Genomic DNA, 20,250 nt, shown 5'->3' with positions numbered 1-20,250 from the left:
TCTGTAATTGTAATATTATTTTATCCTTAAAACTAAAAAGAAAAGTATTTTTTTAACAACTTAAAATTTAATTTAATTTAATAATAATAATTTATTTAATCTAGGACATGTAGCAAGTATGGGCGAATCCAGAAATGCATATAGAGTGTTAGTTGGGAGGCCAGAGGGGAAAAGACCTTTGGGGAGGCCGAGATGTAGGTGGGAAGATAATATTAAAATGGATCTGAGGGAGGTGGGATATGATGGTAGAGACTGGATTAATCTTGCTTAGGATAGGGACGAATGGCGGGCTTATGTGAGGGCGGCAATGAACCTCCAGGTTTCTTAAAAGTCAGTAAGTAAGTAAGTAATTTATTTAATGTGGCAGAGCTAAGACCAGTAGGCCTTCTCTTCCGCCCAGCCAGACTCTAATTCTAATTGAATACAATTTTTTACATAGTTAATAGTTAATATCTAGACCATAAAACAGCATGAAAGTAAATAATGAAAGTTAGATAAGTAATGTTAGTGCGACAATAATAAAGATTGATAGGAAATAATAATAATGAGATGATTTAAATATTTATTCTATGATATATATATATAACCATTAAACATTGAGAAACCTGAAACAGCTATTGTTGCTAACAAGAATTGTTAGAAAAATATTTCGTTAGTCTGTTCTTAAATTGGTTTGATGTCTGACAGTCCCTGACATTACTAGGTAGGGAATTCCAAAGCTGATGAACAGCCACAGTGAAAGAAGATGAATATGAGAATGTTCAGTGGGAGGGAATGGATAATAATGAGGAGTGTTGTGATCGTGTGTCTAGGTTATGATGGGTGGATAAATTAGTGTAAAGGTAAGCGTTCACTACGTCGTATCGCACGCATCGGACGAATAGCACGGATCGGAAAAAGACTATCTTTGCTGTAATTGTTATCTAACCGCGTTCACTACATCGTATCGGATGCATCGCCTCTCGGCAACTCCGTCCACGTTTCTCAGATGGGCAATTTTTCCGATGCGTGCAATCATGGCCTTCTTTAATAAATCAATTTTAATTGCTCGACTGTTACTATTATGTTGTGCCATGTTCACTGTCGCGCCAAAATGGCAGACGGAAAACTTATTTCGCGTGTAGAAAATTGCGAAGAATTATATAATTTGAGGCGTTCCCATTACAGTAATCAAGTCGTTTCTTGCAAATATATTATGTAACCAATATTTCTTTCGTTTCTTCCTCTTCAATTAAGACGCATGAAGCAATTACAAATTCTTATTTGCTAACAGACGTAATTAATAGACCTAACCTCAACTCCTCTGTTTTCAGTAATGTCAATATCGTACGACGTCATGTTTTAAACAGCTGATAGGGGAATCCGATGAGGCGATGTATTGAAGCTGTTATAGTGAACGCACTGCACTTAAAATATCCATTGCGTGTGATTCGTACGAGGAGTGCAATACGATGTAGTGAACACTTACCTTAACTCTGAAAATATTGAGACTAGGACCCATGACTTTTTTGCTCAAAATGTCTTCAGAAATATGCTCTGTAAGTGCGGTTAAGTCCTCGTGAATCATCCTGTATATGTACAACTATAGTAACATTTCTGTGATGTAAACAAGTTTCCTTAATCAAAAAATACAATCTTCTTTTTTCAATGTTATGATCCAAACAATTTCAATCTTGCATGTCTCTTTTGTACATGTCTGTCACTCTACCAACAGGGACAACTCAGCTCATCAAAACATAGGTTAGTGCTATTTATGTCTCTTTTGGATTTATGAATAATGAAAAAATTATTCAATTAAGTTACATTGTGTGGAAAGCTGCTTGGGTTGGTTTGCTGTCCAAAGGCACTGAATATTATTAACTGATCTGATTCATATTTCTTTCCTTCTTAGTTCACAGTATAGACCAGCCATGCTATTGACATTAAACCCTTTTCATTTTTTTACAGATGGTTCTTTTATAGTATTACTTTTACTTATTTGAATATCACACACTACATTTCACTCACGTAATTCACACACTTTTTTACCACTTACATTTTCGACCAAATCTTCCCTTTTGCATGAACAACTATAGTAGAACTTGGTTATAACGACATTCAAGGGACCTTAAAAATTATGTTGTTATAAACGAGTGTCGTAGTAACCGAGATTCACATTATCAGTCTAGTGAGGTGGAAAATGAAAAATAACAAACTTAATTAGACTTATGTATTGACTTTTAAGCCTACAATGAACATAATAAAATACACGTAGGCCTACAATTATAAATACAATATTCTGTATTAAAACAGTTTGTTCAGTACTCACCAAATTACTTTACTTAGAAGTGAAGTAATCAGTCATTTTACTCTGTTGTCTTCTACTTGCCCAATACACACTTTCTAGGGCTGAATTACGTTCTATGTTCATAATTTCAGTTGCAATTTCACTGCTCCCTTCCCTAGCTTCATAGAACATGTTCATAATTCTAATGACTTCTAAAGCGTCACTCACTTCTTTTAGTGGCCATACTGCATTAAAATTCGTGCATTTAGTGAAAACTTCCTGTCGAAACTGATCTAATACCGCATAAATTCGGGCAGGTTGCAATGGGATGGGAAATCCGCCTGCATTCCAGAGGTCTATGACAGAAGGAGACTGTAAAGAATTTGTTAGGGCCAGATTTCAACAAAATATTTCTTAAAATACTTTGGTTTTTACAAAATCTTATTCCAAACTGAGGTTGAAAATGACGTTATATGCGAGGTAGACGCATATGCGTTTGTCGTATTAAGCAAGGTAGGAAAGCATATGTCTTATGGGAAATTAGTTGGGATCACAGAATATTTGATGTTATAGGCGAGGTGTCGCACAAAACGAGGTCGCTATAGCCAAGTTCTACTGTACTTTTTTTTTTTGCCTAGACAAAAGTGCCATTGTTTTCGTATTGCTGGTTATTTGGGTGCCGGATACAAGGGATTTTACTGTAGTTTGAAATATTTAAAAGATTTTTTTTTTTTTGCAGTAAGTTTTATTGCATAAGGAAAGTTTATATTTACATCACTTTTTTTTTTTTTTTGCAGAAAGAACATTGGATTTCTGTCTTGGAAGAAAATGAAGATGGAGATGCATCAAGTTGTAGTTCATCAGTGCGACTTAAGCTGTGTCGAACTAAGCCGCGTGTGGAAAAAAGTATCAAACAAGAGGTAATGTATTTTCTTACACTTAACATTGTATATTTGATGTTTACTGCGAGTACAAATAAAGTTATGTTGAGAAAATCTGACCTACACTCCATCCTAAATGTTGTTGTTGTTGTTTTCTAATGCCAGGCGTTTGACAATAAAGTCATTTGACCTCTTGCACTCCAATATTTTTCAAAGATATTATCATAGTCAGCCACTGAAGCACAGATTTTGAGGTGTTCCGAATCCATTTCTTGGTTTGAGTTGCACAATGGGCAGTTAGGGGACTGATATATTCCAATTCTATGCAGGTGTTTGGCCAAACAATCATGCCCTGTTGCCAATCTAAATGCAGCTACAGACGATTTTCGTGGTAAATCGGGAATTAACTGTGGATTATGATGCAGAGAGTTCCATTTTTTCCCTTGAGATTGTGTTATCAAATTTTGTTTGTTGAAGTCTAAGTATGTAGATTTAATAAATCTTTTCACAGATTAATACGTAGATTTAGTAACAGGTCTGTAAGTAGCAGTGCTGCCCTTCTTTGCTAAAGGATCCGCATTCTCGTTTCCCAGGATTCCACAATGGGATGGTATCCATTGGAATACAATTCTTTTATTGAGTGTTATTAATTGAGAAAGCATTTTAGTTATTTCTGCTGTTTGAGATGAAGGTGTGTGTTTAGAGACTAGTGATAGAATAGCTGCTTTGGAGTCTGACAATATAACTGCATTCTTAAATTTATTGATGTGGCATAGAAGATTCCTGAGACTTTCACTTATTGCAACGATTTCTCCATCAAAGCTTGTTGTTCCATATCCAAGAGGTCTATAAAGTGACAAGAGACAGCACATAACACCTGCACGTAACATCCTAAATGTCATGACGAGGAAGAAAACTGTCTGCTGTAAGGAACGTTTCAACATAAATCATGGGGAGGATTAGCAATAAACATGTAGAACATCTTCCTTGGAATATTCTTTCTTTGTGCTCTTCAGTGATGTATGTGAATGTTCAGAAATATGCAGTCGAACCTCGATAGAACAACTTTATGGGGATTAGGAAAATTATAACATATCACAATTATTATATTGAGGGGGTTACGAAATTTTACCCATATTTATGTTCTGAAAAAGAATACAGGGTGAATGGTAAACCTTTACACCACAATGAAACTGGCAATAGATCATAAGGAGAGATTTGAAAAATCTAAGTAAATTTTTTCTCTAGCATTCACTGTTTTAGAGGAAATCATATTTCTGTGAAGCATTTGGCAACATCACAACTACTGCAATAACTTTACTAAGTGCAGGCTGCACTCCCTACCTTCCCCACCTCCTCTGCTGCACTCAATCGATGATGCGTTAAAGTGCACTGTGTTGCAAGATTTATTTTAACGATTTTCGCAGTTATTCAATTTAAATTTATGGCTAACGGTTTGATATGCAAAAAGAAAAAAAAAAAATCGAAACATTAACTTTTCAGATTATTTTCACATATCTACTTAGCAATCAGTCATTTCTCTTGGCCATTACCGCAATAGATCCCTGCAAACATTGGACAAAGACAAAATGTTGATGCATCAGTCCCTTTTCACTATGTATAATAGAATTAAGTATAAAACAACATGACATATTGTGAAGTAACATTTACTCACCATTTGAATTCCTTAATTGATGTACAAATTCATTTAACATTGAGGCATGTTTTTAAAAGAAAGTCAGTAATTGTAGCTACTCTGTTTTTTGGTTTTAAGGGTTTCAGATTTTTTTTTCCTGAGAATTATAAAGAAAAAAATTGAAGTTCATATATGTCAAACACTAGACATTTGCTATAATAAAAAAAAATCACTTGAAAATACCAGGTACTTTTGAAGATAATCAGTTTTTTGTGCCTCCTGAAAAATTTACTGATATAAACATCTGAGTTTTCTGCAGTACACGATTCATTTATGCTGCTGCTGATCATTAATTTGTTGTGTGTTTTTGAGAATATGTATCATGCTCAAAAATGCCAATTTTACTATCTCCTAAAAGTTTGCCATATCAGTCAATTTGCTGGAAGGTTTGCAGTAAAGTTTTTGTATAGTTTTTCACTATAGTTGTAGATTTGTAAATGATGTAAATAGTCTGGAAGCTGTAAGATCAATTTATTCTGACATATAATAATTAAAAGTTTTTATATAATATTTATTTATTTATTTATTTATTTATTTATTTATTTATTTATTTATTTATTTATTTATTTCATCAATCTTTGTTCACGTCATGGCGGATTAGATGTATTCCAGTTCTTAATCCGCCATCACTCTGAATACAAATATAACAAAAACTAATACATAATGAACCTGTAAGTATCCTCTGTTTACAATACTAATAATAATAATAATAATAATAATAATAATAATAATACAAAACTAATAATAAGTATAGCTCTTGTATTTAGAACTCCTACTTTAGCTTTTTCATTTTTTATGCTCAATCTTTTAAGAATTATTCTGTTAACTTCATTGGCTACTGTTCGTAGTTTCTTATTGTGTGACTACTCAACATTTATAATTCCATCTCCATTAGAGCTTTGACTTTCTCTTCCCATCTAATTTTAACTCTAAAAAGAAATTTTCCTAATTTATGCAGATTGCTGGCGTTATGTAATATAATATTGAACTGCCCCCTATTGAGGGTAGCCCTTATGGACTCAGTATATCCTCAGAAAAATTAATATACATATGTAAACATAGATATTAAATTTAAAAAAAAGTGAAACAAAGAAAAGGGCGTGAAAAATTACAATAAATTTATTTTAGTGTATACTTTTTAATTAGATATTCTATTCTTACCACAAGTTTTTTTGTAATATGATGCTACATGTTATCTGAATGTTATTAAAAATATCTTTTACTTGTTTTTGTTATTCAGACTCCATCTACTACTCGAAGAAGACGTAAGAGGGTTATTTGTGATAGTGACACTGACAGTTCTGAATCACCTCATCGGTCCAAATCAAAACGACACAAAAGAGCAGTATCTAGTGACAGTGATGATGATTATGTGCCATCAATTCAGTCAAAATCCAAACTACACAAGAGAGAAACAGTGTGTACCAATGATAACAGTGAAGATGAATCTTTAAATGATTTAAAATCAAAACTGCAAAGGACTAATGAACCCCACACACCAAGAACTCCAAAGACTGATAGCAGAAATTCTCCCTGTGTCAGAACTTCATCTCGGAAACGCAAGCCCAATAAGCGGTATGATAATGATTGGACTACGCCTCTGTCAACGCCTGTTCCTTCACAGAAAAAGCAAGATACACATGCAACTCCTGTTACTCCAAAAACTCCTAAAGCAAAAGCCAATGTGCAAGCATCTACTACTGCATCTAAAAAGGTACAAGTTTTGCTTTGTGTATGTTTATTTATTAGCCATACATTTAATGTCCTCTATGTCTGTCTGTGTCTTCGTGAAAATGTGCATGACTGTTCGTATGTGAGCTGTATGTTTAAGTACACCGGATGTAGATTTTTGGGAATAGGACCTACTAGGATCACTATCACTACCTTCTGATTCCATTGTTACAATTTCACGTCAGAACCTATCACAATGACACCTGATTTCTTACTGCCACTTCCACTACCTCGGAATAACATTTAGCAGCGATCTCGGCTGGGGGGAACACGTTACAGACACAGCGGGAAAAGCATGGAGAGCGTTACACTTCGTGATGAGGGTACTAAGAAAAGGCTCTGATAAATCCAAAGAGATTGCATATAAATCACTAGTACGTCCAGTAATGGAATATGGTGCTGCATGTTGGGATCCTTACAGATTAGAACATATTAAGACACTGGAAAAGATTAAAAACCGGGCTCTCAAGTGTTGTCGGAAAAATTCACCATTAAAATGGGATACACTCACGGACAGGAGAACGCGAATTCGATTATGTGCACTGTTCAAAACATACAGAGGTGAGCCTGCCTGGTGAGAAATAAAAAAAAAAAGGTTGCAGCCGCCAAATTACTCTTCAAGGAATGACCACTCATATAAATTGAGGGAAAGACAACAGAGGACGGACACTGGAAAGTTTTCTTTTCTCAGTCGTACTATCAGGGACTGGAATGCTTTACCTGCAGACTTACTAAAGACTTTACCAACAACCAAAAAATGTATTAAAAATAGGCTTAAGGACTTTACTAATAGACGGTATTTATACACAGTATTTAAAGGGTGTAAATGATATTTTGTTATTGAAGTGTGTTGTATCAGTGAAGAATTATGTTGTGTCAGTGAAGTGTGTTGTATCAGTGAAGAATTATGTTGTGTCAGTGAAGTGTGTTGTGTCAGTGAAGTGTGTTGTGTCAGTGAAGAATTATGTTGTGTCAGTGAAGTGTGCTGTGTAAGTGAAACGTGTTCCTGTCAGTGAAGCTTTATAGTTCATAGTGGCAGTGCAAAGTATTTGGAACAGTGAAATGTTTTTGAAGTGTTAGTGAAATCAGGATAGAATCAGTGAAATGTGCCGTAGTTCCAGTGCAGTGAGTGAGTTGACAGCGAAATGAGTGTGGTGTTGAAAGGCACTTGTGCAGATATGAACATATCATACTCGTGGGTTTTAGTTCGATCTTAGGTTTAAGATAGAAATTAGATTTATTTTAAATGTTATTTTAAGTGATAGTGCTTCATTTAACTTAGGATATTCCCTGTTGTTGTTGTTGTTATTATTGTTATTATTATTATTATTATTATTATTATTATTATTATTATTATTATTATTATTATTATTATTATTATTGTTAGTATTAATAATTAGTATTATTATTAATTGTATTTTTAATTAATAAGTTTATTATTGTCATTATTGAGTGTAATTAGTTACCACTGCCACCGGGTATATACCCATTGCAGTGTGAATAAATACACATACACTATCACAAAACACGACTGGCAGAAGCAAGTACTACAACAGGCTGTTCCTTGTTCCTTTCTACGCACAAAAGAGGCCCATATTTTGAATATGTTTATTTCCTTTTTCTGTTGTGGGGTCCTCAAAACATTATAATCAACTTATTAGTTATTACATGCTTATGTGGAAACAGTAATAATTATATTTAGGCTATTCAGAGGATTGGAGAGACCATTTTTCTGAGATATTTGGAAATAAACAAAGGAATATTTGTCAGCATCTTTTTTGAATAGGCGTAAGTAATGGACACTACGTCATTTCTTGTTGCTATGATAATGTTTACCAAAATCAAACTGTCATGTCGCCTGGACCTGGAGACACAGGCGAGCAATATTATAGAAACTAGAGGCTTGTGCAGCAAATGCTGCAAACTAAGTTCGTTAGACGTTCAAATAAAAAATTTTCAGATTTATTTTCAGTGAAGAATACCAGACATTCTGAAAGTTATTTGCTTCCATAATAATGAAACATACTCCCTCTGAATGGATTTTTTTAGGCCAAATACTTTTTCTTGAACCTATCCAACTTCAGTTTTTGAGTTTCAACGCGAAAACGCAAGTATCAATGTCAGGACGATAGCAGTAGCTATTTCAGGTCATTGCGGATTGTAGGCAAAAGTTAAAAAAATGTCAGGTTTGCTAAGCTTTCGAACAATAGCATTTTCGTATAGCTGCTGCATATAGAACTTGAAATGTACAGCGTAAAATAATTTTATCCTACTAAGAGGTCTTGCTGAAATGATCTGGAGACCAGAAAATTTTGTAGGCCTCTTATTTTATCAGTAAGTAATACTTTTTGATCTTTCCTTAGGAACTGTAATTTTTGCGCTCTCTCAAGGCAATACTGAAGACAATGACACATCAATATCTACACTACACCGCCATTAAGTATATGAAAAAGACCCAACCCCACTGGGTTAATAAATATAAAAATATTTGATTTTTAGTAACAATATTATTATCTTACTTAAGTTTTGTAGTTATATATAGCAGCCACTCAGTAAATTATAGAAGTGAAAATCTAAGTTAAGATATTCTCTACATTTACTTACATAACCACAAAACGTTTCACTTTCTTGTCATCAATATAGCATCAATATTAGCTATGTACAATTAATGAAAAATAGATGCATCATGATATTAACTACCGGTATAATAATATTTAATTTCTAATGGTAATAATGCCATCAAACCACCTCAAGTTTCGTAGATTTGAATATCCAATACACAGCTGTACTCAGAAAATTATACACTGCATAATCAGTTTTTAATAATAAATTGAATTGAGCTCTAAATATGTCGGCAATCCTGCAGGTCATGGCCTTCGTGTAATAGCCTATTGTTTATTGTAGTGTGTGTTTTGTTCTGAAATTCAATCAAGTCGGCCGTGATTGAATAAAATTAGTTCTCAAAACTGACAACAGATGGATTTTGGAAAATAGGAAAATTATGTAGGAAAATTGACATTTCACTGAAAACTACTACTTTTCCGAAAAACTTTGGGTTCCAAGCTTCAAAATGAGGGGCCATTTATTAAAATCCGTTCAGCCGTTTTCCTGTAATTTCCATTACCAGTTCAAATTATATATATATAGATATGTTTTGCGACAGTCGACTGTACAGTACTTGTATAGCTCGCACAAGAAACGATTACCGAAAAGCAATGGTGGCATTGCTGTCTGTTTTGACGTGTGTATGTAGGCACGCCGAGAGGGGAGAGGTGCGAGCCGATGGAAGTACTGTCTCTTCCAAGAAGATGAACAAATGAGGACATCGCTGTGGAAATAAAGAACGTAGCAAGGGAAAAATTCAAAGCTAATTAAACGTGCAACATATGTTTACGAATGAAATAATAATACCGTGCGATACAAGACACATATTCACATGCAATGGAACAAACTAAAGTCGTAATGTAACCATCACAATGCAAGACTGATTCTATTGATGTCATTTCTCTTTTTTGACTGTACCCTTGAATATCATTCAGGCTATCTCGTGACCTTTCCTCTCTCCCGCTCTTCCTTATCGCAGTGTTTGATTCGCATTCCTTCTGTCGGTAATTCGTACTTGCGAGACCTATAATACAGAAGTGCTACATGCAGAAACTACTTTAAGTATATAAGTGAAATATACCCGTAATACTGCAGAAATGTATATATAAAATTTCAAATGTCGTAAATTGTAATAAATGTTTAAAATCCACCCTTTTTGACATGTTTTACTCTCTTTGTCGACAGGGTCGTACATTTTGCGTACTATCCACAGGTTGGATCATACGATTGTACATGATATCAAATTTATTATCGTATTTGTATGATTAGATCGTACGGTTAGCAACACTGCCTGTAATTGACAATGTCCCAACAATGTTGTCTAATATATTTAAAAATCCATGTTGAATCTTTCGTACACTACTTTTAACACTTGAATATAAATAATTGATTAAATGGCGATCTTACTCGTGTTAATTATGTAAGGATGTGTGGTTTACAGCTGTTTCGGTGTTACTTGACAGAGCCTACTAGATCTCACCGCTATCTCAATTTTGCTGCCTATTGTGTGGGTGCATTCGTGTGATGAAGAGTTGTGTCAAATGGTGTGTGTGTTTTGAAATTGATCTGTGTGTTGAGAATTTGACACAAACAACACAAACAAATAAATACAACCACACAGGCATATACAAACTCACATGCAATAGTTGCGACGGTTTCTACATTGGACAGACAGGCAGATCATTCCAAACTCGATACAAAGAACACATTAAAGCAATAACCAGAGGACACAATACATCTACATATGCCGAACACATAACTAATGCTAACCACACATACAATAACATAAATACAGACATGGAAATCCTACACATACTGTACAACCCAAAAACCAAAAACTCAACACACTAGAACAATATGAAATATACAGACACACTAAAACACACCCTAATCAAATTCTCAACACACAGATCAATTTGAGAACACACACACTATTTGACACAACTCTTCATCACACAAACGCACCCACACAACAGGCAGCGAAGTTGAGATAGTGCCGAGATCTAGTAGGCTCTGAGGATGGTGTCAAGTAACACCGAAACAGCTGTAAGCCACACATGCTTACATAATTAACACGAGTAAGATCGCCATTTAATCATTTACTTACTTACTTATTGGCTTTTAAGGAACCCGGAGGTTCATTGCCGCCCTCACATAAGCCCGCCATTGATCCCTATCCTGAGCAAGATTAATCCAGTGTCTATCATCTCACCTCCCACCTCCCTCAAATCCATTTTAATATTATCTTCCCATCTACGTCTCGGCCTCCCCAAAGGTCTTTTTCCCGCCGGCCTCCCAACTAACACTCTGTATGCATTTCTGGATTCGCCCATACATACTACATGCCCTGCCCATCTCAAGCGTCTGGATTTAATGTTCCTATTTATGTCAGGTGAAGAATACAATGTGTGCAGCTCTGCATTGTGTAACTTTCTCCATTCTCCTGTAACTTCATCCCTCTTAGCCCCAAATATTTTCCTAAGAACCTTATTCTCAAACATCCTTAATCTCTGTTCCTCTCTCAAAGTGAGAGTCCAAGCTTCACAACCATATAGAACAACCGGTAATATAATTGTTTTATAAATTGTAACTTCCAGATTTTTTGAGAGCAGACTGAATGATAAAATCTTCTCAACCGAATAATAACAGGCATTTCCCATATTTATTCTGCGTTTAATTTCCTCCTGAGTGTCATTTATATTTATTACCAGGGAACGGATTTATATGGACTAAAAATATATGAAATATGTAAATATATATGTAGTTATTTTTACCAAAATATGGAATTAAATATGGACTTAAAATTATAAAAAAATGACTATGTACGTTAAATATTGGTACATTTTAATCAAACTAAACAAAAAATATAATGGACGTACCTTATCTTCCAATGTAGTTTCAACAAAACACAATTTTTATTGTCTGTTACCATAACAATAGGTTACAAACATTTCTTTCAAGTGCTGAAAAGTGAATCTTCTTCTATTGTCTCTGAGGATAGATTTATACTGACTAAAAGAGCGTTCGACGTCACAAGAAGTAACTGGTACATAATTCAATTTCACAATGTCTGCTGGGGATAAGTCCAAGTTAATCTTCACTGTTGATTCACCACTCATCACAGAAACAACCTTTTGTAGTTCTTCATATCCAGGGTTTTTTGAAAGTACAGTGTCCACCTTAGCTCTTACTGCATCTGCAACTTTACCTCTACCACGATTCAGTTGTTCCACAGTACTATTTATAATTTCAAAACTTTCAGATAGTGAAAGGTGCCTATTTTGGAGACTTTTGAGCGTTTTTATGATGCATGAAAATGTATGCTGAATGTGAGCTAAGTCATTCTTCACACTTATGTCACAGGTAACTGTTTTCGCAGTATCAATTGAGACTGCATCTTCAGAGTCCAATGCAAGGAGAACATTGTTAATAGAGTCTATATGTTCGGCATAATATTCAACTGCTTCTAGCCATGTACCCCATCTAGTTAAAATTGGCTTTGGTGGCAATGGAATTTCAGGGTACATTTCTTTCAACACGTTAACTCTACTGGGAGCTTTGAGAAATACTTTTTTCACTGATGAAATCAACAAATCTACTTTAGGGAAATTGTCTCTGACCACTTCTGCCACACGATGAAATGCATGCGCCACACAAGTAAAATGAGTCAATTTAGGATATACAACAGATAATGCTTGTCCAGCTTTGACCATATAAGGGGCAGCATCGCTAATAAAGAATAACACATTATCGTACATAATACCCTTTGGCCACAGGATACCCATAGCTTCGTTGAACAGTTTAACTATAGTTTTGTTATTGCACTTTTCTAGAACATCACAATGTAAAAGAATTCGTTCAGAATATTGTTCACTTAACAAACCGATAAGTACATTACCAACAAGTCTACCTTCTTTGTCGGGAGTCTCATCAATGGAAACCCAAATTGAACTATCTTTAATTTCATCTCTTATCTTCTGTATTGTCTCATCGTAGATGGATGGAGCATACGTCTTCCTAAGTGTTGACTCATCCGGGATTGTATGTTGAGTATATTTTCCAAGGAATTCCCTGAAGACCTTATTCTTTAGTTTGTAGAGAGGAATATCAGCAGAGATGAGAGAACGGCACAGGTCGATGTTAAACTCAGATCTTACATTCGATGTTGTTGGTTGTGTTAAAAACAATTGTCTCTGCTTGGAATTTAGTTGTTTGTTGGCCTGATGTTTACTAGTTGTAATGTGTTGTTGCACCAGGAACTTTTGTGTAGATGATACTGCACACTGACACAAATTACAAAATAATATTTTATTGTCAGTTGATAAACCATCTTCTTTAAATTCTGAAATGTAACTTGTTAGTTTTGATTTTAAATTGACTGAATGACGTACTTTTGGCATATTTACCGTCTTTATAGTATGATTTACAAAACTGAACCTATGTGTACTCTGACTGGCATTTAACTGTTGAGCTGCACAACTGAAGTCTGTTAAAAATTTTAAATTAAATTAATACAGTTTTGTAACTTACTTTCCCATTGTTGATAGGACTGCTAATTTTCAAATAACTCTGATGTTAAAGGGATTACTGAACATGTGTTTAAATCTCTATTGTTGAAATGTATTTTTAAAAGTTAATGGAATTTTGTTTTGTTTTATTGTTAAACCTAATATAATATGGACTGTTTTATATGAAATATGGAAAATATATGGAAATTAACGAAAATATGTACTAAACTCTAAAATATGGAAAAATATGGAAAATAAAAGTAGGATTTTTCAACCCTACACATTGTGAAACATAAAGATAATGCAAAATATAAATTATATTAGCTTTATAAGTAAATATGTATTTACATATAAATCCTTTCCCTGTTTATTACTGTTGCTCCAAGATATTTGAATTTTCCACCTCTTTGAAGGATAAATCTCCAATTTTTATATTTCCATTTCGTATAATATTCTGGTCACGAGACATAATCATATACTTAGTCTTTTCGGGATTTACTTCCAACCCTATCGCTTTACTTGCTTCAAGTAGAATTTCCGTGTTTTCCCTAATCGTTTGTGGATTTTCTCCTAACATATTCACGTCATCTGCATAGACAAGAAGCTGATGTAACCCGTTCAATTCCAAACCCTCTGTGTTATCCTGAACTTTCCTAATGCCATATTCTAAAGCGAAGTTAAAAAGTAAAGGTGATAGTGCATCCCCCTGCTTTAGCCCGCATTGAATTGGAAAAGCATCAGATAGAAACTGGCCTATACGGACTCTGCTGTAAGTTTCACTAAGACACATTTTAATCAATTGTTTATATTTAAAAATTTAAAAGTTCCAATGGCATAACATTGACCTCACAGAATAAATTTTTATATGTTTAAAATACAACCGTAAAAACTAAAAAATGATTTAAATCAATGGTTAAGAAAAATAAAATCAGTTGATTAAAATCACGTTGATTTAAATCAGTCCACCTTGTGCCTAGTCCTGTGATATGGAATCTATGTGCGTCTACTAGTATTATAGTCACTAGATCACTGAGGATTAGAATGGATATGTTTTAATAAGACAATGCTCTACCTAATGTTTGGAAATTTTTACATGTTCTTAACTATAGTGCTGTATTTTCCACACAGAATTCTGCACGCCGTTTGCTGTTGACACCCTCAATGCCGACTCGTACTAGTTGTGTGTCAACACCAGGCAGTGTGCTGGAGGAGGCCCGTGCCAGACTACATGTTTCTGCAGTTCCTAAGTCCCTTCCATGCCGAGAAAAAGAATTCGAAAACATATATCGCTTTGTGGAAGACAAGCTTCTTGATAGGACTGGAGGGTAAGCTGATTGAAAGAGCAGTGTAGAACAAAATATGATCTATTCTTTATCATAAGATATTTTTTTTTCAGCTAAAGAGTCTGGCCACTTACCTAAGTGCCAGAATGTGTTACAATGCTAGCTCGAAAATCCAACAGGTTTCTCATGGATAGGGTTGAAATTACACTGCTTTTAAAGTGAATACAGTTTTTACTTAAAATACAAGCCATTAGGCTAATTAGCATAAGTGTAACCGTTTTTTAAGTGGGCACCAATTTTTTGTTTGTAATGGTGGTTTCATCACCCACTCACGTAAACCCCCAGTATGACTGGAGGGCCACACCTGTCCTTGGTTAATGGGTCCATCGGTCCTGGCTGGGAGGAGTTTTAGAGTCCACCGACCTTTCTCACAAGCACCACTTGTGGAACATTTCTACGCCGTGGCAGGCCAGCGTAAGAGATGAAACTTCCAAACCTGTACTAAAAGCGCTGGCATTAGAAGCTGTGAACAATAGATACCCACCAGAAGAATGGTTACATATCTACACAGAGGGTCTATTATCGATAACAACTCAGGATCAGGAATTACGTGTGCGTTATTCTCATTTTATGAACCAGCAGGACATCATACAACAAATTTTGATGCGGAAATAATGGCTATTCATATCTCACTCCAACACCTACTATACAGAATAGATAAATTTCAAAATGCTGTCATTATCTCTGATTCTAAAGCAGCATTATATGCAATAAATTCATATAAAATGTCAATCCAAATTAAAGAATGTCATAAAATGATCCAACAACTTCAAAAACTACAGAAAAGAATTCAATTGCAATGGATACCTGCACATTGCGGAATTGCTGGAAATGAAACTGCTGACTTTCTTGCCAAAAAAGGATCCAATTTAATTCAGAATACAAATACAAGCCTACCTTTTACATCCATCAAAAGACTAATTAAAAATAAATATAAAATCAAGCAAAACCAAACACTATGTACCAAAGCCAAAGATAAAAAATGGAGCATTTTAATAAAAAAACCAGAAATTATTCCAGAAATCCCACGTAAATCTGCAGTAGCAAAATTCAGACTGCTTACAGAACACGATTATTTGGCCAAACACTTGAATAAAATAGGAATTTACACAAATCCAAATTGCCCTCTATGCAACTAAGAAGAAGAAATGACTGAAGATCATCTCATAGCCTGTGAAGTTCTACCTGATGGATCCACCACAGAGAAATATTGGAGAGCAAGAACACTAAAGGCCTCCCCAAACAGATGCGATACGGAATGCGTTACGATAGCGTTACAATTTCGCGATAATGCAATATCGCACTATCGCGAAGAGGTGCCCAAACTGGCGCGTCCGCGATATACGATATTCTAACGTCCCCAGCCAATCAGAATATCGTAATGGGTGACCACATATGCGGATTTTAGTTTTCCAGCCACAGCGCAAAGACCAGTTACCTTCAGCAGGTGTATATCACTTGTGCTCACAGATTGCGATTTCGGATTACTTGTAAACGAACGTGGAATTTTTTATTGAGTTCGTAAAGGAAAATCCGTGGCATGGAAAAGGAGAAGAAATGGAAGGAGATAGCTACAAAGTTAGATGTAAACAATGAGTGCAATTATTTATTTATAATTTGATGTCATACTGGCTTGTAGACTTACGCGGGATTAAGATAGAAAATAAATAACTGTCGCAAAAATGCACAAATGAAAAAAAAAAATTATTTGTGCAAATTGCAAAATGCTTGTACAATATTATAAATAATTGTGCAGAAATATAAAATTAATAAAGTATGTGGAAACAAAAAGTTATGTAATTTGTTTCTCGGAGTTTTATTACTTTCGATATCTTACCACACTCTAGATATACTTATGTAAGTAAATCATTAGACGTAGGTATGTTTAGAATAAATTACTACTGAATTTACTTCACATTAAAATTCGTTATTTTATGAGTACTCTAAACATTGAAATTCTTTACTAGTAGGCTCCTCAAGGTTAGCAGAGTGCTAAGGTTAGTTGTTGAACTAAGGCATAAAATTAATCTTTTTCTTCCCTTGTGGCATTTAACTCGTGAATCCACAACCTCCTGCAACAAAAAGAGCAAATTAAAAAAAAAAAAATAAAGTTTATAATCGGGTAGGCGTACTTGTTATTTATTTCACGTTCATGGCAAAGAAAAGCTAAATCATCACTTTATACCGTTTTATATTGTTTATCTTAACCGTACATGACTACCATGGACTTACCTGCACCTACTTTGCCTGCGACGATTCTCATCCAAGAAAGAGAAGTTCCTCTTCCTTTGAAGATGGATCCATAAATGACACACTTCAACCCAGCATCAAAATAAACGCGTGACGTTCTCGCGATCTACATCTCCGGGAGAATAGAACGCAAAATCGCGTTCTACTTGCTGCGATAATAACGCATATTGCGATAATCGCGTGTGTGTGAACACAATCATTGAACGCAATGAAAATATTTATCGCAAAATCGTAACGCATTCCGTATCGCGTCCGTTTGGGGGAGCCTTAATGGCTTCGTTGCCAAAGCCCGGCATTGGATAACAACAACAACTTAAAATACAAGCAATTTGACTTAGAAACAAGTTCATATGCTTAGTCAGCATCCAAAAATTGGTTGGAACCCATTAGTGACAATAATAGGGCATCACTTGTGAGACAACTCAGCCTGGAGCAGGAGTGGCTCTACAATAAGAACTGCAGAGCTGCAGAACCGCCATTTAAATGGACCTGAAAAAATTAAAAATTTAAAACGTGCTTTTATGTAATCTAGTTCATTGTTTCATTTATTTTTCCAATTCATTCTCCTTCGATTCGAGATTTTACTGTCTGTAGGAGCCTTGAACTGCTCGAGAATTTTAGCTGTAGTGTGCTTTTTGGATCTGTGATCGGCAGTTCCTGGAGCTCAACGTAGGGTAGTCGGCAGCAGAAAACTGGTTTCCTTCACCGTCCCATACAAAGACGTTATGGTTTCATAAGACTGCATTAGAGCTGCAACCGAAGCAGCTCTCTCCGAATATACAAAAGAACCGTCAACACCCTCAGCTCTTTATGACCTGCGTTAGAACACACAGGCTTCTGGACTACTGTATATCATTACAGTTCCAGTGTGTTATAGTACTGTGGGTGGTGTGATGTGGTTAGTCAGTGTGTCGAAGGAAATATTCTATATTAAAAATGAATGAAATGAAAACCTAATCGACCAACCCTTTTCGAAATTAAGAGAGAAATTGCATGTTAACTTAAGAAATTAGGACGTTCTACACAAAGTTTAAATATTGAAATTTCTGGAAAAAGTCGAGGAAATTATGTCGCCTACTAGTAAGTTCCATACCGAAATGTGTAATGGAAACAATTGGTTTTTTGCTGCATTAATGAAAATGCTTTCTCCCCCACCCGTGTGTTCTGTTTAGTGGAGAAAATACATGGACAAACACTGGAGTGAAGGATTTAGTTAATTTGACTTAAAAAACTAGAAAAGCATGTGGGGCACATCTCCACTACGTGACTAGTTGTACCAGGTGGGAGAGGTGTAGCGCACAGATGGATGGAGTAGAATTTCGGGTGCACAGTCAACTTCGAGAAGGGGCTGTAATTACACGCATAATGCGATTTAGATGCAATAAACAGCATGTGTTTGCTAAATACACTATTTTTCATGCAGAACTGCCAACCTTTGTAACCGTGGGCCGCTACTGGCCTGGAGATAATGGGATAGGAGGTTGCCAGTTATTTTCCCCCCCTACAAGTTCATAATAATGTGTAATTTAATATTACTTTTAACATTTCATTTCTTTGCTATACTATGAATAAAGATATAGTCTTTAAATTTGCGTGCAGGTGTGTGATGTCTATGGATTAGGAAGTAAAGAAGAATCAAATGAGGAGACGAAAATGTGTGCCATTTATATGCAAAACGTTATGTACTACAGATAAACAACAGGTTATCAAGGACAATTATACACTACATACCAGATGGTGGAAGATATTTGGGAAAGCCATTCAAAAGATGGGCAATCCAATAAAAGATACAAGTTTGGTGTTGAAGGAACTAGTCCTGGATGTTGATAATTTTATAAAACTCAAACCAATTCACACTTAGATGTCTCTTTAAAACTGTTAAGTGGAATTTTACTGAAATTTGTTTAGCAATGAGGCAGATTGAGTAACAGTTATGAATAAAATAACTAGAATAGACTAACAACAGTTCAGAATGTCTCTGTTGTAAAGATGATGTCAGTTATAAAAATTACAAAATTATCTTTCGTTAAAAAAAAAAAAAATACGCCAGCACATCAGCTGAAACATCATTAGAGATGATTTGATTTAATTAATTTTATTATAGTTTTTTTAATTGAAGTTAATAAGATAAAACAAGTTAAAATAACATCTTATCACTTTCTATACACACAACACTTCATGTGAATTTTAAAATAATTATGAAGTGTCTAGGATTTCAGTTTCTCTCATACAGGATTCCTACTCATGAGGCAATATCATGAAGATTCTGAAGACAGGAGAAATGGGATTATATCGATAAAATTTTTCTCAGTACACTCGATATAATCCACTTAATAACTTCAAAGTAGACTGCTGCCTTGATCTTGATGAAGTCTTCAACAAAAAAGATATAAATCCAGAAGTAGCAAAAGCCATTGCCCTACAAACAATTAATAGAAAATATCCACAGAAGGACTGGTTGTACATTTACACTGATGGATCTCTCATGGATCAAAATGAAGGAGCTGGAGCAGGAGCTACTTGCCAATACTTTTCTCTTTATAAAAATGTTGGCAAGTACACAACAAATTTTGATGGCGAAGTTGAAGCCATTTATACATCACTTCAAAATGTTGTTGTTGTTGTTTTCTAATGCCAGGCGTTTGACAATAAAGTCATTTGACCTCTTGCACTCCAATATTTTTCAAAGATATTATCATGACCAGCCACTGAAGCACAGATTTTGAGGTGTTCCGAATCCATTTCTTGGTTTGAGTTGCACAATGGACAGTTAGGGGACTGATATATTCCAATTCTGTACAGGTGTTTGGCCAAACAATCATGGCCTGTTGCCAATCTAAATGCAGCTACAGACGATTTTCGTGGTAAATCGGGAATTAACTGGCTGCAAAAGGGTATCTGTCGGATACAGGGTGGAGAGCCATTAATCCTTCCCATTGAAGGCTTTAAGGAACCAACCTGGACAAATACC

General features: G+C 35.1%; 1 protein-coding gene across 1 annotated transcript in view; it reads left to right on the top strand.

Moving 5' to 3' along the window:
- Positions 1-20,250, top strand: part of Orc1 (origin recognition complex subunit 1) — a 394,865-nt gene that overhangs the window by 353,301 nt on the left and 21,314 nt on the right. The window contains exons 6-8 of the mRNA XM_069826928.1: positions 3,064-3,186; positions 6,084-6,557; positions 14,815-15,011. Of these exons, the coding sequence (XP_069683029.1) occupies positions 3,064-3,186; positions 6,084-6,557; positions 14,815-15,011 (794 nt within the window). The remainder of the gene's footprint in view (positions 1-3,063; positions 3,187-6,083; positions 6,558-14,814; positions 15,012-20,250) is intronic.

The sequence above is a fragment of the Periplaneta americana genome, chromosome 5, assembly GCF_040183065.1.
Source record: "Periplaneta americana isolate PAMFEO1 chromosome 5, P.americana_PAMFEO1_priV1, whole genome shotgun sequence".
Classification (NCBI taxonomy): Eukaryota; Metazoa; Arthropoda; class Insecta; order Blattodea; family Blattidae; genus Periplaneta; species Periplaneta americana.
The sequence above is the reverse complement of the archived record's forward strand: the minus strand, read 5'-3'. Positions and strand labels throughout refer to the sequence as shown.